The 24,428-nt window shown below is 39.2% G+C and overlaps 2 protein-coding genes across 2 annotated transcripts in view; one reads left to right on the forward strand and one right to left on the reverse strand.

Moving 5' to 3' along the window:
• Nucleotides 1–857: 857 nt before the first annotated feature.
• On the reverse strand, nt 858–9,517 carry LOC139743137 (uncharacterized). Its single transcript, XM_071653647.1, has 5 exons — nt 9,500–9,517; nt 3,907–4,233; nt 3,045–3,538; nt 2,325–2,442; nt 858–1,088 (listed from the first exon to the last, which is right to left on the reverse strand). The coding sequence occupies exons 1-5, from the start codon at nt 9,515–9,517 to the stop codon at nt 858–860; spliced, it is 1,188 nt and encodes a 395-aa protein (XP_071509748.1).
• Nucleotides 9,518–12,528: 3,011 nt separating this feature from the next.
• LOC139743138 (uncharacterized) overlaps nt 12,529–24,428 on the forward strand; it is a 33,174-nt gene continuing 21,274 nt past the window's right edge. The window contains exons 1-11 of the mRNA XM_071653648.1: nt 12,529–12,589; nt 14,946–15,034; nt 15,993–16,183; nt 16,553–16,833; nt 17,363–17,632; nt 18,133–18,253; nt 18,675–19,074; nt 19,749–19,894; nt 20,752–20,937; nt 21,808–22,122; nt 23,066–23,223. Coding sequence (XP_071509749.1) covers nt 12,583–12,589; nt 14,946–15,034; nt 15,993–16,183; nt 16,553–16,833; nt 17,363–17,632; nt 18,133–18,253; nt 18,675–19,074; nt 19,749–19,894; nt 20,752–20,937; nt 21,808–22,122; nt 23,066–23,223 — 2,164 coding nt within the window. The 5' untranslated portion in view covers nt 12,529–12,582. The remainder of the gene's footprint in view (nt 12,590–14,945; nt 15,035–15,992; nt 16,184–16,552; nt 16,834–17,362; nt 17,633–18,132; nt 18,254–18,674; nt 19,075–19,748; nt 19,895–20,751; nt 20,938–21,807; nt 22,123–23,065; nt 23,224–24,428) is intronic.

Raw genomic sequence — 24,428 nt, forward strand, 5'->3', positions numbered from 1 at the left:
CGCCATGTGGCTGGCACAATCTCAGGGGCGCTTTCTCATGGAGTTAAAGATAAATTTAAACTACTACTGATTGCTTGTCTTTGAAAGGTGTTTTACAAATTCACCGACGAGAACATGTCAAAGCGTGGCTTGCGATCCAAAGGCGTGTTAAACTTTATATTTTTATTTATAATATAGTGATTATATTCTATAAGGTTCAAAAGATGAAGACAATCTGTGGAAATAAATCTTTCCTCAAGTCTGTAGCAGGTGCTTTCCAGATTTTTCGGCAATTTGGGAAATTTGAAAGACCACAATACTCCACGATTTGTGTCTTTACTGACACTAAGTGTAAAGATATCTCTTCACACATATTCTCAAATTGTGAGAGAACGACAGTAACAATATGTGTGATTAATCCACAATGATGACTTGACACCACTTTTAGGTCAATAACCGGCATACATCTGAAATGGAGCCAAAATGTTACAGGACGATGTTTATGCGAAACAGATGACCTAGCTTCTAACAATCTTTGCAGCGGTTGCTTTGAAGTGATATTCTATTGCGAAAGTTGATTAACCAAGATCGAGGGATAGTAATCTATCGGTACGAGGCCAACATAAAATACATTTCGCTTTGGTATAACTAACGACACATAATCGGCGACGAGTTGTTCAGACTGTTGTGCCGCAATCACAATACTAGTACCCATTTCTTCTTCTTCTTTTGTTTGGTCTTCCAATGACAATCTCTACAAAATTTCCTGACGAGTAAATGATGCAATACATCCCATATTCTTCCTCTTACTCCTCTTATCATGGTGACCACAGTAGCAATAGTATTTAACCCTTATATACGAACACGTTGGTGGTGATTTATTTTTGCCCTTGCTTGCCACTGTCGTCGTACACGCTTTCGTCCGTGGATGAGTAGCCGTCGCCATGTCGGAATGCCTCCTCAATGCGGGCCTTCAGTTCGTCTATGTGGTGCTTCATGTAGTTGGCTTCCTCGATCTCCTCCCGCTCCAGGTTCTTGACTACCACGAGGTCGGTGAACATGACCCGAGCCATCATCAGCATCGCCCGTGCACGGTCGAACAAACTTGCCTTGAAGAATTAGAATAGTTGAAAGCATGCTGTGTAAGCACTTGTTGCTCGAACGTTATATAGCGCAAAGAACGAATTGAACTATGTCACTGAAATAGAGGGAACTTTATCTCATTTACATCACTATATAAAAAACAGGCCTGCCTTACATAAATCATTAGCAAAGAACTCAAATGAATTAGGTGCACAGGCCAGTAATCTCAATCACTTAAGCGGTGACAGGTTGATGGATCTGATATGAGCTCAACAGTGATACAGAGTGGACGCTATTTTCGCTACATGTTTAATATGTTAATGGATATAGCTTGGTTAAAATTGATGTTTTCCCCTTGGAAAGCTCATGAACAGATAGCCAGCTTTACATTACAATATAGTGGATGGGTCTTCAATGTCACTGGCAATCACAATAGACATGGCTGCAGTGTGTTAAAAGAGGTACTATTCAGAATACGCCTTTACTGAAGGCTGTTTTTACACGATATCAGGAAGGAGTTTGTTAGCCGAAAAGCAATACGCCTCCGAAACTTGTATGCAGGGAAAAATTTGGGCTATAAGCGTACTTGTGTAACTATATACTCGTGCATATCAAACATACATTCGTGGTATTGATGGAATGAAAATGTCCCCATTTTTCTGTCGGTGTTTATAGATAGAAAAAGAAAAATCTAGATGATAAGTTTTATGTAAAGTTCCCAAGTCCGAAATAAATTTGATCGTAAGATTACACGATATTACAAAATAAATAGCACAGATTCACTTCATATGCAGTTCGAGCTGTAGGAAAATGACTGCGACTACAATGATATTGAAGAAACTCTTGAGTGGTTCACAATGTATACAAGCATTGCTTTTTAGTGAATTGAATTGAATTGAATTGAATTGATATGAATATGACTACTTGCACAAACGATAAGAAGAACATGCATCGCATCTTTGAAAGCAAACATAAAACTGCATGCACATGCACACATATATCACACACACACACACACACACACACACACATGCACGGAGAGCGGAAGGGGGCAGAGAAGCACTAATTACACCCCGAAAAATTAACATGCAAAAAAAAAAGTGAAAATGATGTTTTAAAGGATACACACAGATGATGTTGACGTGGCCTTTTACACTATACTCCACATAAAACAAAATGTTAGAAGCTCAGTGAAAAGGTTAGTGCACTCGTTTCGACCAGAATGCCTGAAAGTAAGTGAAAGTAATGTTTTCCGATCTCACCTCGACATAGTCTCTTATTTTCAGTAGTTGATTTCTAACATTCTTTATTTGGTCTCCAATTCCCCACATTCCGTAGCCAGTGTGTATACTCGTTGTACTGCTGTAGAACTCGTATAGCCTGCAGATTATGAAGATGAAAATGCATCAAGAGTGTCGAGTATAATGACGCACAGTGCAAATTATCGATGACAATAATATGACATTTCCTTTATCATTATTGCCTTCAGCAAATGTTGCCATATGATAGTTTTTATCATTTTCTATCTGTCTGTTCATCACAACGTGTCCTACGCGTTTTCACCCATACGTTCATGCTGGTTAATAATCTCATGGTTTGTGGGTTTTGAACTGCGTGGATACTTGATAAACAACAGGGAACCTTAGAAAACGGACGAAATACAGGTTGCATACATGCAGGTGTAAAAAAAAAAAAATGCGTACACGATGGCAGATAAGAGAAACTAACCGTTCATCCAATTATTATTTATTGCGGTACAGCAGTATTCGCTATTGACTCACACACCTTTTGAGTTGCCAGAGGAAATGCATTCTTAAAAATGGTTCGGCACAATGCGTAATGCTATTGTGCATCGGATAAGACAATATCATGTAATCTTCATCACTGAAAATACACAAAGATATTAGTATCATTCCCGTTTATACTATGGAATGCCAAACGAGTAATAATCTTCCAATTATGGCTGCCAGACGGAGTTTCACCTCGCTACGTCATCCTCCTTATCATCCCACATAGTCATCTCGGGCTCGATGCGGTAGAGTCGCAGGCAGAAGTCCGGTGAGATGCGGTTGAGCAAGAGTGTCGTCTGAAAGGTGGACGGAATGGGTTTGCCGACGCGGGGGAGAACTAATGTGTGCTTTTGTAGTACAATGTAGCTTTTTCGCTGTCCGTCAGCCTCACATAGACTCGAGTACCGGTTAAGTATCTCAAAGTGTTTCAGTTCCTCCAGTGGTCCGATCCAGAGGTAAAAACCCCACTGTACAGCCCGCTCCAAAACCAGGTAAGCCAGACGGGCCATGTCAGAGCGGACGCTACGCACGTCCGGCTCATAGCCAGCAGTTCTTTTTCGAAGCATGAGTGCAGTGACGAACAGGAGTTCGGGTTTCCGTTTCGCCAGCACAACGTCGATCTTTGGTTGAATGACAGTTCGCCCTCGGAGGTACTTTAATCGGGGATGCTCATACTCCAGCATGACCTATATTTGAATGAAAAGAACAGAAAATCATTACACAATGAGGGATGTAATTACCTTTCTATCATAAGACACGAGTTACAAAATCCAGTTCTTGGAAGACTATACACTTATATCAAAGTTGATTATTATCATTTGCAATTTGTAAACGCGTTTATACGTGACAGTTCAAAACGTGTTTTTGTAACGTTGAGAGTTATTGTATAACATATCTGTTGCAACTTAAGGCCCATATACAGCACCGGCAATCTCTCTGTTTATTTGAACAAAGTATGTTATGTCTAGTCAGTGCCACGACAGTGCATCATCTATATGAGACTTAGTTGGAGTGAAAGCCCCTATATAGCCCTGATCATTGTAGGATAATAAACCTGGTCCAGTGTCTTGTCCTGTTGTTTCATGATGTAGGTGATGGTCTCGTAGAGTCGAGCTTGGATAAAGAGCGGATCCTTGAGGAGTTCTCGTTTGCCCATACTGAGATCCTGCAGAATGATGCCGTGGAGAGCGATGCATGTGTCCACCAGGAGTTGCTGACTATAGAGGAAGGTGTCGCTTATATTTGGGTATTTGATCATGCTCATGTGGGCCCTCCGTGAATCCTGCGCTGCCTCGGCCCCCATCTTGGTCGGCTGTAGCTGCGGGGGCGATTTATGGTCACGCTTACCATCAAGCGATGGCAGCTTGGTTTTCTTCGACATCTGTAAAACGTAACAGACATGAATAATGAAGTAATTACCAGTAGACGAATCAGTGAAGAATGACTGAAATGTAGAGATCAGTTACAGTTGCTTTGTTTTGTAAATACAAAAAAAAAAACCCCAATAACAGACAAGTGAGAGTTTAAGTGAAACGGACATAGTGGTAGAAAGTCACTATAGTTGTCCGCAATGAGAATGAATGATAAGGCCTTGCTTCGCCTCCAACCGAGGAATTCCGATGCAACGTCCATGGCTTTATTGTGAACAGAATAGGCTCTCCATATTAAATTTTCCCTTTTTCCTAATATTGCAAACTGAATTCCAAATTCGTCCTCCCGTCCTCTCATCGGTTAGATGACAGCCATTCATCAATTTCCCTTAGCAATTATCCAGAAAATAGAAAATGTCAATAGTGTGCAACTCCCCACAATGTTCGATGCGAAGTGAAGTTTAATAAGGCGCCACGATATTTAGCCCCTGCAGATCTCTTCCACACAGGGACATGGATATAGAGCGAAAGAGCGCTGGAAATGCATGTCGCATTATTTTATATGAAGTATGAGAGCATGGTTTGACAGGCTCCACCCCCCCCCCCCAATGTTAAGTGTGTGTGCGAATGACGACTGCTGCAATAACATTGACAGTAATTATAATTATGATGACGATTATGATAAAGATATCGTGATGCTGACAATGACAATTTACGTAAGATAATAAACTGATATAGTATGTTGTATTATATGCTATACAGTCAGAATTGATACACACAAGTGCGAATTTAAAAAAGAAATGAGAGGAGTAAGACGATGATGAATTGATTGAATCTTTTTTTTTAAGTGACTTTGGAAAAGAGTTTGGAAATGAAGAGAATTTCATGGAGGCAGATTGCTTGCGCTTTGATGGAATCTTAACAATAAAAAAAAAAGATGTATACTTATACATTCATGTCAGTACCCACAGTAACGTTGTTATATACCGTTACAAGATTGATCCGAAACACTTTGGTTTGTATAAGACTTAGTTTGTTGAAATCACCCAAAAGGCATGCTCCCCTTGTGTTATAATTCCTTTCCAGCAAAAAAAAAAAAAAATAAAAATAAAAAAAAATAAAATATATATATATATATATATATACATGTACATATAAAAAATAAAAAATGCGTTACCATCCATGCACTGCTCTCATAATATATTGTGTCCATTTGTACAATACATTGATAAGTAACATTGCCGAATGATGGGCATTGAAATATAGGGCCATTTCATTTGAATTTGAATATTTTCATGCGCTTCGACTCTCTTATTTTGTGCAGAAAAGGCTCAACAGGAAGAAAGTACACTCGACTCATATACCGACTGATCTAATACTATTCTTTTTATTTGCAATATCTGCAGGAAGGTGGAGAAAAGCAATGCAAATAAGGGTGAGATTTTCTCTCCATATTGATAATTTATTCTGTACTCAAATTTATTGTGCTCTGTTTGTACTGTGGTTATACTACGCACAAACTTGCAGAATAACAGCCATTGGCTGAGCAAGTTCCTTTTATCACCGCGTTGAAATTGAATTAAAGCGAATGAAAAAACAAATGAAATGAAAATGAATGAGGTAAGTCTGATGTATATGCCGCCAAAACAGGGGAATCCATGTTGTTGTTTTAAAAAGAAAAGAAAAGAAGAGAGAGGAAAAAATGGGACCCTATCAAAAAAACAATTTGCACCAGACAATACTGAAATAAAATCAGACCATAAAAATCGAACATTGATATTAGATATACAATATAATGTCTCCATGACGGAGCTCATACTGAATGTCATAATAAATGTCTCCACGAGGGCCCGAGCTCATAGTGAATATCTCCACAAAGGAGCTCATTATTACGGTAATATTCAATAGTAAAACAACAGCCATGTCTCAAGAAAGAGCTCATAATAAATGAATGTATTAAGGAAACACTACTACGCTGATGAATTGCCTCACGTCCATCACCCAAACACGAATAGCTGACACATGGAACTCGTGCCAGCTTACAATCTCTATGTATAGACGTCATTCTTGATGTTGAAACTCCCTTTTATTACGCTGTTCTTCATAGACTTCATAATAAATGCACAGAACCTACTGATGCAATACTATCTGAATCAAGACGATTTTAACGTTTCAAAGTAGGAGCTAATTTGATCCTGTTACAACCTTACACCATTATACCGTTGGAGAGTTTAAAATCATGTTTTCTATAGATGTAGTCAAATTAATGATCTCATCACCTTCAGTTCCATTTTTGTCCTTTTGGGGGATTTTAACTGCGTATGGTCTCTACTCAAAGGGTAACTTTTCTCATCTTATGTGGAAGTTTTGCTCCTCGAATCCTCTTTTCTGATCCTGTTTAGCCGTTATGACATTTGAGTAAATACCCTACAAATCGATAAACAATACCCGTGGTAAGGTATATGTCCGTGTTAACTATTTGATGAAGTCTTCGTATCAGTGCATAACAAAAGAAACGTGAGTTTTTATTGCTATTACATTAGCCTATATAGGGTTCCCTTTAAGCTCTTCAATTTGCAATTCCCGTTTCCATGGCACGCGTACATTAGACGCTCACTCTGTCTGGTAACAGCTTTCCTTGGAAGAGCAGAGTGAAAGGCATCCGTGGTATTCAGCCTACGCAGGTTATTTTGGATGCTCTTTCGATAATCTCTCTGTAGTCTACACCCATGATGAAAATATCACGTAGTTTGGTTTTGACATGGTTTCCCAACCCGATTTTCGTTTGCATGAGAATATAGTTATGCCAATGATTTTCCAGACAAGTGTAATGTATTTTGTTTGAAATGTGACATGCTATAGGAAAACTCGTCAGCCAAAATCTTGCAGACTCTCCACGGAGAAATAATGGCTTGGGGCTTGACCAGAGACTATATGCTTTCCGTGACGTTATTTGACTGTCATGTGCAATCATAACTAATACAAGGGTGCCTGTCAGCCCTCTCCATTGCTAACAAACAATACGTCAGGACCAGAGGAGCAAATGAATCGCATGGATGGAGAAATAATTAGGATGTTATTCTTGCCTGCACATAGTCTCTTCACTCCACCGAACCGAAGGTAATGAACTGGGTGTAATGATCGACTCATGTCATAACATTTACCTATGATACACATGAATGCACAGATCCGTAGCACTTCCCACATAATTATTCCAATGCTATATATGCTATACATAGATTCACTCAGACTATTATAAATTTAGAATGGGTTGATCAGATATCGTGAGTGTATGTGAGTATGTACGTATGTACTTACTTTCGTTACAGAAACGAAACATCCCTCATGCATTATAAAAGAGTTTTACTCAACGTATGTTTAAGACTTTTTTATGGGCATTGGTCGAAATACATTTATGGATATGAGTGCAGTGCAATGCAATGCAAGGAAAAGAAAATAAACTGAAACAAAATATAACAAGTTTGACATCAATATTAAGATATTGATTCTTTAGTCTGATGCAAAACTCATAACACTAAACCTTTTCCCGAGGTGAAAAAGCAAAAAGTAGAATATTATTGTTAGTGATTATAACATACCAAGCCTCAAGATCGAAGGAAGGGATATCATTACCGGCATCATCAGCAACATTCAATGATACTGCTTTACATGGTGTTTACATTCAATGATACTGCTTTATGGTGTTAGCAGCACTGTAGCAACCAATTGGCTGCAAGTACTACAAAAAGTTACTATGGTGACCGCAACAATGACTGCAAGCCATGATAATGCACATCGAACATTATCTTTTTATGAACTAGGAGTCATGAACAAGCTCTATACCCCCTTCCACTCCACCCCCCCCCCCCCCCCCCCCCCCGAGAGAGGGATGATATCCACGATGGTTATGATAGCATTGCAGGATGATGGTCTTAAAAGAGTTAATAGAGTACAGTGCTTCGTTTCCATTGAATTTGTGCTTTTTAATCGTGCATGGGATTACATTACAACTGCATTACCGACATTGCTGAACACATACGCATTCTCTTCCTCGCTACTAAACTATCTGATTATGGGTGGCATATTTTGCATGTCAGAGAACGTAAAAGTTATTTAAATGTTTCACTTATTTGCGTTTATTGGCATGCCTTTCCCTTCCAGGACGAAGTGATGTATAAGCATGACAACGTTAAAATCGACATGACAATATTACTTCGAGATGCGTGTATCTTATCTCATATTATAATCGCCTGATAAGCGAGATAATTGCCCAGCAAGACACTTTCTGGCAAGCTCAGTCGGGAGATAACATTTCAGGCATTGCCAAATCATTATTACTAATGCGATGATATACATTTATTCTGTATTCTTCACAATTTAAATGATGTGGAAATAGATGAATTATAATGCCTCGTCATGTGTGTCTTTGTTTCTCTGAGTTTACTGACATGCATATAAAGGTTTCCCTCTCTTTGCAACCTCCCTTAAACCCTCTGAGTGCCAATCTAATTCATGTCCATATACTATAGGTATGTGTATAAAACTGTTGCACTGATGCATTTTGTACCTATTACCCTATACTCGGTTATCAAATGAAAGATATGTATCAAATTATTAACTTTGTAACGAAGTACAAGCCGTATGCTTTTCCAGAGGCCTTCATCAAACTCAAGTTTCAGCTTAAGATTTTGTATGTATTAATTCAATTGAATAATCAATGATTTTCCAATTTGTTTTTGTATGATTATAATCCACCTATATACAATATTTTATCACTGGTACATTGTGTCGGACATATTGTGATTAGAATGGGAAAATTGATCGTTACGTTGTATATATACTTTGTGAAACAATTAATATATCAAACCATCTGACGAGTGTCATGCTTTCTTTTCTGGTTGAAATAATACATGGTACCACAGAGATCGGCATTATGTCCGGAGTTTCATACTTCCAAGTATTTGCATGAGGATTGTTGTTTCGTATTTGGTCTGAGTAAAATTTAAACAATTTTATTGTGTGCCAAACCATGTCCGGATATAAATGAGGGTGGACCGTAGGCCCATTCTCTTCGTACACAAAATAATGATATTATATGCGATTAGGGCCTATGTGTGTGAGACACATCGGAATGCTGAATATAAAGGGATATGATTATACTTTTGGTGATGTGCTATCAATGAACAACAACGGCACAATAACAACAACAACAGCAAAACTCCACCCCATCCAACAAAAACAACTGCTATTTCTGCAGTGTAGCTTCCATAGACTTACCATGAATTTGCCATTCATTCGTATAGATTGTTGTTGCCGTGAGTCGAGGAGCGACAAAATTATCGGACCGTCGGTGAATGGCGTCCAGTTGCCAGACAAGGTTGTCACGCCGAGGCGGGCTACATCAAATCATTTTAAAGTATACTGTTATGATACAGTGTATATCGCTCGTTCTTATTCCTTTTGAAGTTTGCATATACGACTCAACTCGAAAGTTCACCATGTATCCGATGGATGTATCGTTCCGTACTTCGCATTTCTTCGAGATACCTCGAGTGAGACAGGTTTTCGTGTGGCACCCCCTGCAGCTTCGACTGATCAGTAATTGAAATTCACTCTTCTCTCATGCAGCGCCCGGAATTCATCAGCTCGTACACACAACTCATCGACTCAATGAAGTACAAAAAGAGAAGATCAATACAGCGAGAGCCGAGTCGTACATGCACGGAAATAGAATTTAATAGGTTATTTGCATGTGTGTATTTTTTTCCTGCGTGTGCAGGCGTGTGTGTGCGTGTGTGTAATGTGAGTTAGTTATGCCTCTTTTGGAGATGAAAAGCAATACCAATATTAATAACTGCACAAACTGCATGGTGGCGCCCTTTCACTTTCATTCTATAGGGATCTGTCTCCCTCTCACAACACTTATCTTGCGTTTGGTGAAGCCGAAAACTCCATTGGAGAAAACTATTTGTGCGCTTTTAAAAGCTAAAAGTCTCTTTAGGTTCCACTTGACTTAAAAGAAAATAAAAAATAAAAGTTTAAAATCAAACAAGAAGAACTTCTGTGAAAGTTTCATGTAAATCGTACAAAAAAAACCAACGTTTCACAGTATTGTATAAAGAGCGTTCAGAAAGAATATTAGTTCAATCCACAATGGTGTATTAATAATAGGAAAGATGGTGTGGTGGTCATGTACTTGCCTCACAAGTCTCCTCTTTTACGTACCCGTAAATGAAGACGACTGCAGCTGATAAAGGAGATATTCAGCATTATACCTAGCATAATTATTTTGCAAACTTTTCATAGCGAACTCGAGTCGACAAGTTGATGCAAAAATAACAAAAACAAAACAAAACAAAACAAAACGAGAAAAAAACTGACAGCCGGTATCATTCTGTTTTCTGCGACCCGACAAATATGATATGACAGCAAAACTGTGGTTCCTGAGACAGACGTTCAAAATTCTATACAGACAAATAGGTTATTGTTCTGTTTCTCAGCTCGCTTCTGTTCCATTTCTTCATGATTCCTCTCGCTTGCATGGATGTGACAGCAAAACGTTATACATAGAATTGGGATATTTCTGGATCAAACTGAAGTGTTTGATGAGCTATCATTTTCTTTGCTAATAGTCTTACAAAATGATACAAAGATTTATATTGCTATTGGTCCTTGCATAAGATAAAAAGACTGAAAATATATAGAACCAACTCAATATATGAAAAAAAGATAATAAATGACAGGAGTTAATTGACTTAAAGAAAACGTTGATTTAATTGCGTGAATGGTATATATGGAGGCAATTCAATATCTCTTTAGTAATTTGTAAAATTAGTAGTCAGTGAAATAAAAAATGATAAGAAACATACAATGATGGAATGTCGGTGAATCATTAACTATGATAAAATTATGATGTCCTTTATTTGTTTTATTATGATATCCGTTGGCATTATGCTCGCTCTGGTGTGATATACCAAGTTCATAATTTTATTTTTTTTCTTACAAAATTATTGTCGTGTGAGTTTTCTTAAAGTTGCATAATCGGACTCATTTACGTTATCTCTGCACGCTGTCAACAGGGGCGGAAAGAGGAATTCCGTAGAGGGGAGGCGCTTTTAATTAATGAAAGGGAGGCACACGTGCCCCTTTTTTCTTTTTATTTCTTTTCTTTAACAAAAGATAAAGAGGAGGCGCGCGCCCGGTGCGCCCCCCCCCCCCCCCCCCCCCCGGATCCGCCACTGGTCCACCACGCTACTTTGACGTACTTACGAAAATGAGTCAGATGTTTCATGGCTTTTTTTAAATCTTATTTTTTGTTTTAACTTTGGATGTGTAATACAACGATATCTTGCTATGATCGTTTCCCCATTCAATACGAGGGCTCCAGAGCCGCTCTAATATCAGTCAAATACTAGTCGGCTATTGGACAAACATGGTCATATGCATTGTCATGAGAACCATTCTTTTATAATGTTCTTATATTTGAAAACAGTTTCATGTAATCAAATAGTCTCAAACGTGAGAAGCAGTGCGTAATGACAAACTCGCCAGTCGGATGCGGATGCGGATGCGGAATTTAACCCACATAAACTTTTGTTGTCGGGAATACGTCAAATTTCCTCATATAATTATAAGGATTTCATCCTAAAACGAAGCCTAGGGACCTAAATCCTCCTTTTAAAGCATTTCACTCTTCAGATGGATCATCCTGCATGCTCCCCACGCCAGTCATCAGCCGAGTCCGTGCCTTCGATGAAACATGTACGCTAAGGTGAAACAGATCTATACATGTAGAATATAAAATTGAATGCACTATCAGAGGGTAAAATCAACGAACTTGCATGAACAATTTGAAATGGATTTGACATCATTATTCATCTAACTATCTCTAGAAGAAATTCCTATAGAGATTAGCGCATTTTACCAACGTACAATGTATATAGATTATGTCGGTTATACCATCGGGGTTCTTCAACCTCCCTGGTCAAACCACTATCAATTCACCTGTTCGTTCTATCAAAGGGGAGTGTACGCAGGATTCAACAGCCGGATCGCGTCCATGGAGACGAGTACACTGCTATTAGCCTAAGCGATCGTCGCGAGATACCGGTGCTAGCTGAGAGTCCCGCAGCAGCCGCTGCGGCCGCCGAGCTCTCAGCCAGATGGTCGTTTCGTCCATCACGCGCATAGGCCGTACATGTACAAAAACGTACGTACTTTATAGCTAGCTAGCTGCGCGGGGGACCGACTGGCCAAGTTTTGAGGTCGAGAATATCTCCAGCTTAGAATTTCTGCGTCTTCCAAGCTACTTGTACGACAAGTATGAAGCTTATGAGCATGGATCAACCATTTGAATTACAATGAAGCGTAAGTACTCTAAAATCTCCTACAATTACTATCGTGTCAGCTAGAATGCCTTATTTTTTTTCTTTCCTTATTTCAAGTGCAGAGCCTCCATGACGTGTTTACTACCAACGTTGTCTTCGTGGTCCCACGTGTCTATATTTACGTTTGTGTAAACGCGTTTGAGATTTGAAAATGCAATCAATTCGACGAAACGTTAAATTATCATCTTTGCTATTTCATCATTACCTAGACCACTCTATCATAATACAAGACATAGGTTTGTACACTATAAAGTAGTGTCAGGAAGGAAGGGGAACGAGTTTGTAGACAGCCTACCCAACTAACACATTTAAGACTTAAATAAGAGTAATTTAAAGATTCATGAAAGCTATAAACTAACACTAACACTAGTTACGTTCAGACGGGAGCCCTTAACCTCGAAGTTAGGAAACTTCGAGGTTAGAGCTTGTAGTTAGGGACCGTGTAACTGCGACCAGCAGCCCCAACGTACAACGTACAGTGTTGGGGCTGCGCCGTTTTGGCATCGATATTTTAATGTTGTACCAAACGGGTGCCGTTCCGGCGCTGTATTTCCTTAATTTTTCAACAAAAACTACTGGGAATACTTACATGGGTCGACTAAACCTAAATGATTCACATCGGCGACTGTTTGATGCATTTCATTGCTTATGATGCAGAAAATGCTGTCTTATAAGGCAAATATCTTCAGCTCACCGATGCTCACTAAAACTCACAATCACTTGCACATGCGCACACAATGCATTCAGTGCAGTGCATTGACAGCTGTATTACTCGCTACATGATGCATATTCACCGTGCGATGATGCATTATTCATATCCTTTTGCGTCCGTAACGTTGACGTCATTGTTTACGCATGCGTAGATGCGTACTGATGGATACACGTTCAAAATAGCAGCAAAGCTCTCCTCTAGGGCAGACCGCCTACTCCTAAAAAATGTGGAAAATTATGCAGTTTCCAGATAAATTGGTGAGAAGGACTAAGGCAATGGGGTAGTGTATATTTCATTTTATATTGTCACTGTGTTTATGATGGACATTTAGCCATGATTTATTTGTGAAGTTGCCGTATATGTGGCAATAGGGAGTTGATCGTGATTCTCACTTGAACGAAACTGCGGGGTAGCCGCCAGGACCCCGCCGCAGAGCGGCGGGTCTCCGGGGCTAGGGACCGTGAAGACGCACTCGTAGTTAGCAAACCTTGAGGTTTGCTCGATGTTTCGAGCCACGAGAAATCTTATGGTTAGCGCTCTAACCACGAGCCGCGGGGGGTCCCCACTCGTAGTTAAGCACCGTGTGGACACAAAAAACAACGAACTCGAAGTTAAGAGTGACCTCGCCGTAAACTCCAGCCCCCACAATTTCCCTCTGCTTCCGGGTCAACCTCCCAAACAAACGTACACCACAAATACACTACACGTGAAAAACCTATGACGCACGACACAACAACATCATCTTTTCTTCCCATGCGCTTGATCTCTGAAACTGAACACGTCGAACTCGCTACTGTATTCTATATTCTTCTCCGACGCTAAAAGAATGTTTTCGACGAATATCTTCATAAAGGCATAAAGTCATCAGTGCAGTGCTATCTCTGCATACCATTACAGAGAAAAAGAGTACCTGTAAGCGAGTCCGACAGGGTTGGACTAAAGAATAAATAGACGCCATGTTAGCAGTGTGGGCTGAAACTTCTGGTTTTGTGGTTTTAACATCGAGTGGGACCCACTCATAGTTACGGGGGGCAGAAGCTTAACCTCGAGGTTTCGTAACCTCGAGGTTAAGATTCGTCGTGTGGACACACGTCGTAGTAAGGGGGCAACAGCTAAACCTCGAGGTTAGGGCCTGCCGTCTGAACGTAACCACTGCAACAGTAACAATGATGAGTAACAAAACATTACAAATGACTGGAATTTTATTATGTCTGTGACCAATAAATCATTCATTTCTAACAAGTTACTAGTATCTGATAAGGGCAAATTTAAGAAATTTAAAAAAAATTATGATGATTGGTTTATTTGCATGAAATACCATAAACATAGGCATATTGCCATAGATAGCCAGGGTCTTAATAATATTTCTATCTAAGACTTAATGCCTTAATACCTTTGATAATCCAACTGTAAAAAAAGACTTTACATATTCAGTACCTTACCACCACTATTGAGATCCTGAGTAAGAATGAAACAGCCATGGTATTCACCCCAACATTGATTTGAGTAAGGCAAACAAAGCAGTTTCTATTTGTATTGTTTTTGTCACTAGTTGTAGGTATGTACATGTTAATCCATACTTTTTGCTTTGATAAGCTTGCCATTTTTACCTTGCCATAAACAGCAATCGAAGTGAACGGAGACAACTTTGACTCACTCTTGGCATATGATGATCTCTTCTTGGATTATTTCAATGCCTTCCTCCAGTATCCAGTGAGTAACATTTCTTACAGTAACTTGTCTATCTAGAGAGTGTCAATTACATTATCACAGTATTGTAAAATTCGATTTTGTACCTTAGTGCATTTGATAAAATTCTCATTGTGGGTCTAATACAATGGCTTACCAAGTCTTGTGAGAATTTTGCATCAGAGATTATTGTCTTGTTATAATTCAGTATATTTGCACCTCTGAATACTGCATATTTCATGTTAGAGAAAGATAAACAATGATGCATAATGACATACAGAAGTTGATTCTATGTATGTACAAGTCATAATGTGAGATTATATGAAGGGTTTGTTCGCAAAAACTGATAAGTCCATTTTTGAAGATTTTGAAGTACGGTCTCTGTCATAAAGTACAAAATAATACCTTTTAAATGATAATATTGGTCATGTAGATAAAGGTACATTTTTGAAGTTATGGTCAAAAGAAGCAAAAATTTCCTTATTCTCTTTTTTTTCTTGACCTTTAATCGCAAATATCTCCATTTGGCAAACATGGACTTATCGGTTTTTGCGAACAAACTCTTCATATGATGTAATATGATATACACTTGTATATGATATGATATGAGTTTGTATGTTAATAGCTGTTCTCTTTTTCACAAGGGGCTCTGTCAACATAGGATAGTAATTTTTTGCTGTTGTAAAAATCTGGGCATGTACATATGTTGTATGTATCTTCATGTTCATGACATCTTTTCCTGCTCATTTTATGGTCTGTGTTCTCATCATACATCCTATGGTAATCGCTAAAGCATATGCTATGTGATAGTACATTACATTTCTCCTTAACTATCAAATCATGCAAGATACCGTTTGGGTTGTATTACTACTGATTAAGAAGTAGCTTCACCATATTGCTCAACAAGTATGTGCAAATTGCATAATATTATTCATATATCATGTTTACTACCTCTCTTTGTCGTCTTTTTCCATTTCCCAAGGCATTCCCCCAGCCTCTGTATTACAACCGCCTGACAGGTTCCTTCCAAGAGGTTGAGGATGAAGCCCCGTACAGGGGGGTCCTGGATGCCTCAGACCGCGACCCAAGAAGAGGTCTATATGGACCAGGAGATGCAGAGAGGGAGCGCATCATGGAGTGGGCGAGGCAGGAGCGACTCCCTCTCTTTCTTAGGTAAATTCTATGGTCGGAGTATTTGTGAGCAGGGTATTTTAAAGGTGACCTAGAAATGTTTTTAGGCCTGAAGGAAATTCATAATTTGTTTTGATTTATATATCAATATACTGTCAAACTCTTTTCCATACAAATGTTTTCGCCTTGCTATCGTCCCGCAATATCTTTCTGGTGTTACTGAATGTGATGTGAAAGTTCCTAGAATGAAAAAAAAAGTCTTTATATGTAAATTTTACAGTTATCTAGGGGAAAGAAAAACAACTGAACTTCCCACACCAGATAAAGCCTTTTTGATTAAAAGATATGTAGATGTTAACAAGACTCAATGACAACATTGAGCCATGTCTGTATCTGTCATTCTTTTCCCAGAACAAAGCTCTTCCTAGAGTACAAGCTATGCAAGCTCTTAATCCGTCCACTTGATGAGCGCCGATCAACCAGCCGCCCTAGCAGCCGTGGCTTGCGGGGCTACAGTCGCCAGACGACAAGCTACACTACAACTTCCACTAGTCTAGCACACAGCCGGGAAGCGTCTGCCTATGACAATGACAGCGACTTCAGCTGGCCGGGAGATGCTGATCGGCTTATCCTGTTCAAGCACATGAGGCCAGGCTCACGCTGCATCAGTATGCCTCCCATGCTGGGACTTAGTGAGTAATTTGTTTTGTTTTGTTTTTTTGTTTTTTCAGAAAGCTTTGTTGCCCCTAAGGTAATGAATGTTTTGAATTGCACCCCCATGACTACATTTCTAGGTTACTACAACATCACACAGTGAATGTGCCATGAATATGAAAGACTTTTTGTCTTCGATCTAAGAAGACTTGTTTGCAGGTCAATGGGAGACTTGTGAGCGGATGATGTCATCACCTCATGTAGTATGTATGTGAGTGACTGGTATCATTGATGAAACTGGTATCATTGGTGAAATTTTGTAAAAAGATGTCAGTTTAGAGGAACAACCATAGGAAGTGAATGCTGGGAAAAAAAGCTTGGCAAGTCACATCAAAGAGCCTGAACATTGAAAGAGTTAATCAGAATGTATCATATGGTGTGGTATGGTATTATAAGTCATATTAGCCATTCAGTCTCAAGCTTTCTGAACATTTGTTGTTGTTGTTGTCTTTGATGAGCTGGTAAGTGATTATTAAAGTCACTTCTTGAACGAATCAACTTTTACAGCTGTAAATGGTGCCCTCTGGAGTCCCATCGATGGCTATTACTCCTACAAGATGTCACCCACCAAGCTGCCCTCTCCGACCAAGGTATCACGGGGAAAGGCAGAGAGCGGAAGGATGACAGGAAAGTCATCCCTGCCCTCCAGGGAAAAAACGCTGATGGAGAGCATGGATGAGATACAGGCCGGTGGTGACGCCATGGAGAGACTCCAACTCAACAATTATAGCAGACAGGACACACAGCTGACTCTGAAGAGTGGGGATGGTGAACAGGGTAGGTGATGTTTCAGTGGGAGGCCTGGTGAGGGGATGTAGGGATTAGACTTTGCTATAAGTCAAGTTTCTTTACTCAGTCATTTCACCATTCTGTCAAACTTTGAAAGACTTTTCAGAATAATATCATGCAAAAGAAGCAACGGAATTCTATACTTTGTAGAATGATCTAGGCTCTTTTATTGTCAGTGGGTGATAAAAGAATGCTGCACACTGGCACTGGTCCAACGGTCCCTGACCATTAAAAATCACTGTTGGACCCGTAACTTTTTCAGGAATTTACTGGTAAAAAAAAGGGAAAAAACTGGGTACCTACTCGTCCTACAGACAGGTCGGACCAGTAGGAGATTATCTTTTATGCTATACTTTGTAAGCATGTCCAACCTGCTGAGCTCGAATATCTGAGAAGTTGCATGGTGTAGTAAATGTGTATGCTTATCTGTTAAATGTTATGGACTAGTTTTTTATTTCTTGAAATGTACATGTATTTTGTATACACAGCAAGAAAAAGTGCATTAAAAAGTGAATCTCGGAAGGAAGCCTCACCCAAGAAGCATGCCACCATCCAGACACCCAGGGATGACTCGGGAAGAAAATCTCGGAAGAAATCTGACATGAACGGGTATGTTGAATGCAATTATCAGTACACATTGGATCCATTATTCCTATATTGTGTAGGCATGTAAGTAAGCTAAATGTCACTGGAATAGTATTTGTTTGAGTCATCACAATCTATTTATTTGAAGAAAGTATTGGCAAAAAAATTACCCACAGCATTCAAATCACTTCAGATAAAAAAGTTAAAGAGGGTGTAAGATAGAAGAATACCAAACCAAACATGTTAGACGTCAAATCAGGAATACATGTTTGAACCAATTTCACCCGTTGTTACCTAGACTCTCATGGGAAATCTAATTTGGGATTTCCCCTCAGCAGATATGATAACTTGCTTGGAGGTAGTTGCTGAATCTGTGATTTCTTACATATATGGTCATATCTATCATGATGCTTTCCCTCACTCTAAACAGTGACATGCATAGCAGCAGATCACCACAGAAATCAGTTTCAAGAAACATTGACTCTGAAGATGACTCCGAAGACGAAGAGACGGAAAGCGAGGACAAGAGTTTCAGTGATGGCGATGATGAGGAGGAGGATGAAGAGGTGACTGATCACGGTGATCACAGGAAAGGGGAGGAAGTGACCATCCAACACCAGCTTCAAGGAGTGGATATAGAGGACGCAGAATTGAGAGATGACTTCCTCGACCAGGAGCTAAAGGTGGACGATGAGGAGGATGACAATGCCCAACATGAACACAGCATCATTGACTACGAGGATGAGGAAGACTTGGCGGATGAGAGGATGGAGTCGGAGCTGCGGCAGGTGGAGGCCAAACACCGCGTCACATTCCACCAGCTCAAGGAGGAGATCCTAGGCAGTGTAAGTGCAGGTTCCATGTTGCCAAGCATTAAGCTCTGCTCTGTAAGACCAGCTCCTAAAACTTACTCTGGTATGTGGTGTGAGAGAGATATTCATAATTTGCGTGATGATTCAGCTTTCTGTTGGGAAACATTAGAAAAAAAAAGTCATATGAATCTATTTCACCATTAATTTTCTGTCTTGAACAATTTTCATCGTCATTGACTAATTTTTATGAGGAATTCCACTGCATTAGATGATTGTTCTTCAAAGCAAATCTTCAGTATCAGGTCAAGTAGGTATTTGATAGTTTGCTATAAGTTTTCCCATATCAATGGTAATACTATTTGCAGACATGTTGATTTTTACTCTCTAACTTTGTGAAGAATGCAGAAACCAGTGTCGCTTTTAAATAAGACAAAGGCTTAAAGAGTCAAGTAAGAATTGCAATTCTGAGTTCAATCCCTTTTTGTGTACCGTATTTAAATTCTGCATTGGTAAATGTTTCCTTTGAGACAAATCAGAGATGATTCTGGCAATTCAGATTTAGTCTCTTCAAAGAGGACAGAAACTGGATGTTTGGCACAAGTTTGAGGCATATTCAGAGACCATTATAGCCAGTTGTAATATGAAAGACAAGCAAGCAGCTCTTCAATAAATGTATGACAAATATCATTGGCTGTTGTGACTTGCAGCTTGTTGGCATGGAGCTGTTCAAGGCCTTTCTTGCAGGAACTGTTGGCGAAGACATGCTGAATTTTTGGTTAGACTGTGAGATGTACAGGGACAATGTGCAGGCACTGGAAGATGGTGCAGACATCACAAGAACAAGGCTTTTCAGGTATAAAAAGCTTGATCATCATTCTGGATGTGCTTTTGTACTTTTGGGATGTTATAGTTTGGGTTATAGGTATGTTGCAAGGTGTGGTTGGTTGGTAAGTAGCAAAACTTTGTAGCTCGAACAAAGTCCACATTTCTCAGTGATTTATACATGGTATGCATGATGGTCTTTAGGATTTTAATATGCAAAGTATTTTGTTGTTGTTTTTTGTTTCTTTTACCAAGTAATGTCATGACAGCTATAATCTTATTTCATATTCTGTTGGGGGAGTGGAGAACATTTTTCAATGAATGTACACAGAACAATGTAAAAATGTGTTTTTGAGTGCCCACTTGATTATTTCCACTGGCCACCACTTGTGAAATAAAAAAGCTTCGTGGAATATACTCCGTCCGCAGTTTTCAAGTAGTTGAAATTGGTACACACAACAACCTTGAAGATTGAATGCATAAGACAACTTCTTGTGTTGTTTTACAGTGTAGCTAGCACCTTCAACTTGTTGACTTTCAGACACCATACAAACAATCTCCCAGATGTTCCCATCTCTCTAACAAAATGCTGTACACAGGAGAGGTCATGTTGGTATGTAGGATTCATTTTCATTGTGTGGCACCCAACATTTTCAGTATCCATTTGATGACATGCTGCTCTGTGTCCAAAATGGAATCAGAGTACAGTTGAATCTGATTTCATTACAATTTGTTGTGAAGTGATGAATTGCCATTTTGCAATTGTAAACCCAAAGACGCTTGAACCTGTGCTCCATGATAATGCCAGTAATTAAAACAAATTGATTCCCAAGACATGTACTATTTCCCCCTCATATAGTTTAAACCTTCCTATTTTTGACATCTTAGGGACATCCAAGACAAGTACCGCTTTAAGCTGATGCCGGATGCTCAGCGTCAGATCAAGCAGGCTCAAGGGAACATCGGCCTCAGTGACTCGGTCTTTACAAGAACACAATATGACGTCCTGCGCAGACTGAGATCCTACTGGGTAGCTAGATTTCTGATTCATCAAGAGAGGACAGGAGAGTACAGGTGAGGATACAGTCAGAAACTGAAACAGAATTGTGAAGGATATTTGACAAATGGTATTGATGAACCAAAATATGTTTTTTATTTCTATTGATTAACTTATTACTTTTGTCTGCCAAACAATTGGAAATATACAATGCAAATGTGTCAAGAGAAAGATGCAGCATAGTCATGCACAGTGCTTGTAAAATGATGTCATGGTGAGGTATAGTGATAAGAAGATATAGGATGAAATATTAAGCAGTCCCATTATCATTAAAGTGCAGTAGGTAAACTTAATGTGGCCCTTATGACTTTATGTACAAATTGTGATATGAAGTTTCAGTTTGATCGTTAAACAAGAAATGCAGCAGTTTCATTATAGAGGGCTTGATAGCATTTAGCTGTAGATCCAGAGTGCAAGGGGATTGAAATACATTGTTATTGTTATTCTTTCTCTCTGTTTTGTTTTTATTTATTTATTCATTTATCTTATTTTATTTATTATTATTTTTTTTATCATTATTATTATTTTTTATTTTATTTTTTTTGGGGGGAACATGTTATTGTTTCTGGTGTGATTACAACAGTGGATTTTGCTTATCCATAACTGACAGAGAAAGACTGGAATTGTAACTGGAGGTTATTTATGATTAACTGTAGCTTCTTTTGAACATCATTTAACAAACATGAAATGTCTTTGACCAACACAAGTGATCTATGAGATCCTGTGTATTCACATACTACTCAATTATATTAGCTATGAGGAAGTAAGCACTGCTGTGAGCTAGAAATGTAACAAGATGTGAAACTGAATGTTTGTCATATACACGTCATCTCCTATAGTCATGTACAACATTGGATATTCCACTCTATCTTGAACAAACTCTCCAGTTATGACCGCCTCCGAGAACGCCACCAGCGGATGATGGAGGAAGCCAAGAAGCCTGTGGACACATTTCTGCCCTCCATCTCACTGGTCAACTCCTTGCCCGTTCGCCCGTCTTCCTGCTTCCGGCTGGCAACTACTCAGAAGGACTGGACGCGAGTAGCCAGGGGAGGAAGGCAGATGGAGCCTGTCATCAGACCTGGTCAGCTCATGGCCCTGGATGAAACCAAATACATCCCACGCCCAATGTCGGCTCGGTTTCACATAGGACTGGCATGTGACCGGGATGCAGGCAGGCCATTCCAGAGATACCTAGAGAGGTAAGCAGTGTGTCCTGTCTCCTTTGACTTTTACAAATCGCCATAACTAATTTCATCAACATTATCCTCTTCATAGATCAAATGATTTCATCATTGCTGTCCTCTTCTTGTACTTTATTACATGGAGAAAATGGCAAGGACAAATAAACGGTGTAGATATCATACTAGATGTGAATTTTGGGGCATCTGCCCCCTGAAGTGTATTGGAGGCATTATGTTGGTATGCTGTATGTCCATCTTTCCCAGTTCCCAATAATACATCAATGATGGATTCTGATGTTACACGGCTCAGAGTGCGCTGCAAGATTTATAGTTGTGTTGATTAGAGATTTGACAAATTTCCTTGAATTCAGAGGTCATGAAGGTTACTAAACTTTGTAAAAAAACAAAACAAAATTCAGACCTTTACTTCAGCTATGATTGTCCAGTAGTAATATTATGTGGTAGGAAAATTCCAAGAAATAGACAATGTGAAAGGTGAAAGGTCTCTTAATTTAGCCAAATATTCAATTTCCCTGCTGCAGCTTCAGCTCGGAAATCCAGTTGAAATGTAATGTGGTATGACAACAGAAATGAGTTGTTAAATGTTTCTTTGTGCAAAGGAGACTGAAGTCATTTGTTAAGATTAATGAACTTCATATAAATATCAATATAGGGCCAGGCTCGTTGAGGGAAAATGTCAACATGTTACAAGGTAGATTGTGTCTCATTCAAAATCCCATTGCAGTCATATCACTCTATTTTTACACATTTCCTAATCTTTGGTTTCATGGAACTGTCTGTGGTAGACTTCAAATAGTTAATTGCATTTACCCCTTGCGTGTGACACATGATGGAGATTCTATTGATACAACCATATAATTTTTGCTCATGGACAAATAGCAGATTTGTCATCAGTTTCCCACTCAACTACTTTGGTTTTGATTTGTTTTCTTACCGATAGACACTCTGATCGCCTGCTCCTAGCAAATCTTCTTTTCTGGCAAGATGTGTCGGATTATGTGATGGCCGAAGACCGATCCGCTGATCGCTTGCTGCTCATGGGCCAGGCCTGGTCTATTTTCAACCGATACATCATGGATGGTGGCATATGGAATATAGGTGTGTGTAGAGCATGTATCTTTTATCATACATTCAATAGTTCTGGGGCAAGCATGAGTGTCCTATGACATCTATCCTGACTGACATGTTTATAATATATATGCTTTTAGTAAGTACAGTGGGGAGTAATTACCTCCGCCAAGGGGGGAAGTTATGTTTTCATTACCGTTGGTTTGTTTGTTAGTTAGTTGGTTGGTTGGTTGGTTGGTTCGTTCATTCGTTCGTTCGTTTGTCAGTATGCAAAATAACTCAAAAAGTGGTTAACAGATTGAGATGAAACTTGCAGGAAAGGTTCAGAATGACACAAGTAACAAACGATTAACTTTTGGTAGTGATCCGAGAATTTTGGGGGAATTTATGGTGGATTTTTGATATTTTGGCAGGTAGGGTCAATGAACTTGGGAGTTCAGCTGCGCGTATTTGAGGTTTGCCTGCACGCACTAAAGTGTGTGCTCTAGTTTCTCTACTTTCAACTTTCAGCTGGGGCGAGGCGCGCCGTGCAGTTGAGGGTTTTTGACGTAACAAATGCTTCTATATTGGGCAATCGGGTAATTTTTCAGCATGTGTTTAGGTCCCATGGGTGGAAATCACTGATCTCTATGGAAGAGCCCAAAGAGCTTTTCCCCAGTGGTAGAGAGGAGGAAAAAATCTCTTTTTGGGAAGAGCAAGATCATGGGTGGAAAGTATCTGCTTGGCGGAGGCCTGCGCTCTCAGAGTGCTTTTCTAGTTTTTGATGTGTAAGTTGTTTTAACCTTAGAATAGTTATCCTCAGTGTCTTTCCAAACAAAACAAATCAAAATTAAAAGCAAAAACAAACAATGACTGTAGAGCTGTAACATTCAGTTTCTATCATATTCCCCTTCATAACTCTTTCCTTAGTGCATTAACATTTTCTTTAAAATATATCATTGGTTAACTTTAACTCCAACCATTCATTTCCATTGTGCATAAATTTGCACACTAGTCAGTACATGAACCTTTTCTCGATCTCAAATTACAAATAAAGTGTATGCTTCAGTTTATGCCTATACATTTTCCAATTATGATTTCTGTATTTTATATGTAACATTTCAGAAATGAATGCAAAATATGTACCAGTAAACTGTGCAAGACATACATCATGTGACGTGTTGACTTCCTTTTAGACAGTTCTGTCCATCTCTCTAGATCGTTTTGACAAGTAAGAGATGAAGTAGGGAAAAAAA

Source organism: Diadema antillarum, unplaced genomic scaffold (assembly GCF_040938485.1).
Source record: "Diadema antillarum isolate AM-2024a unplaced genomic scaffold, OU_Dant_1.0 seq00001051_RagTag, whole genome shotgun sequence".
NCBI classification, from domain to species: Eukaryota; Metazoa; Echinodermata; class Echinoidea; order Diadematoida; family Diadematidae; genus Diadema; species Diadema antillarum.

Excerpts from the sequence above, each read along its gene's own strand:
- LOC139743137 (XM_071653647.1), bottom strand. Across the intron at positions 2,443-3,044 it reads AAGGAGGATGACGTAGCGAG|GCTATACGAGTTCTACAGCA; the intron begins GTGAAACTCCGT and ends CATAATCTGCAG. Across the intron at positions 1,089-2,324 it reads AAATAAGAGACTATGTCGAG|GCAAGTTTGTTCGACCGTGC; the intron begins GTGAGATCGGAA and ends TAATTCTTCAAG.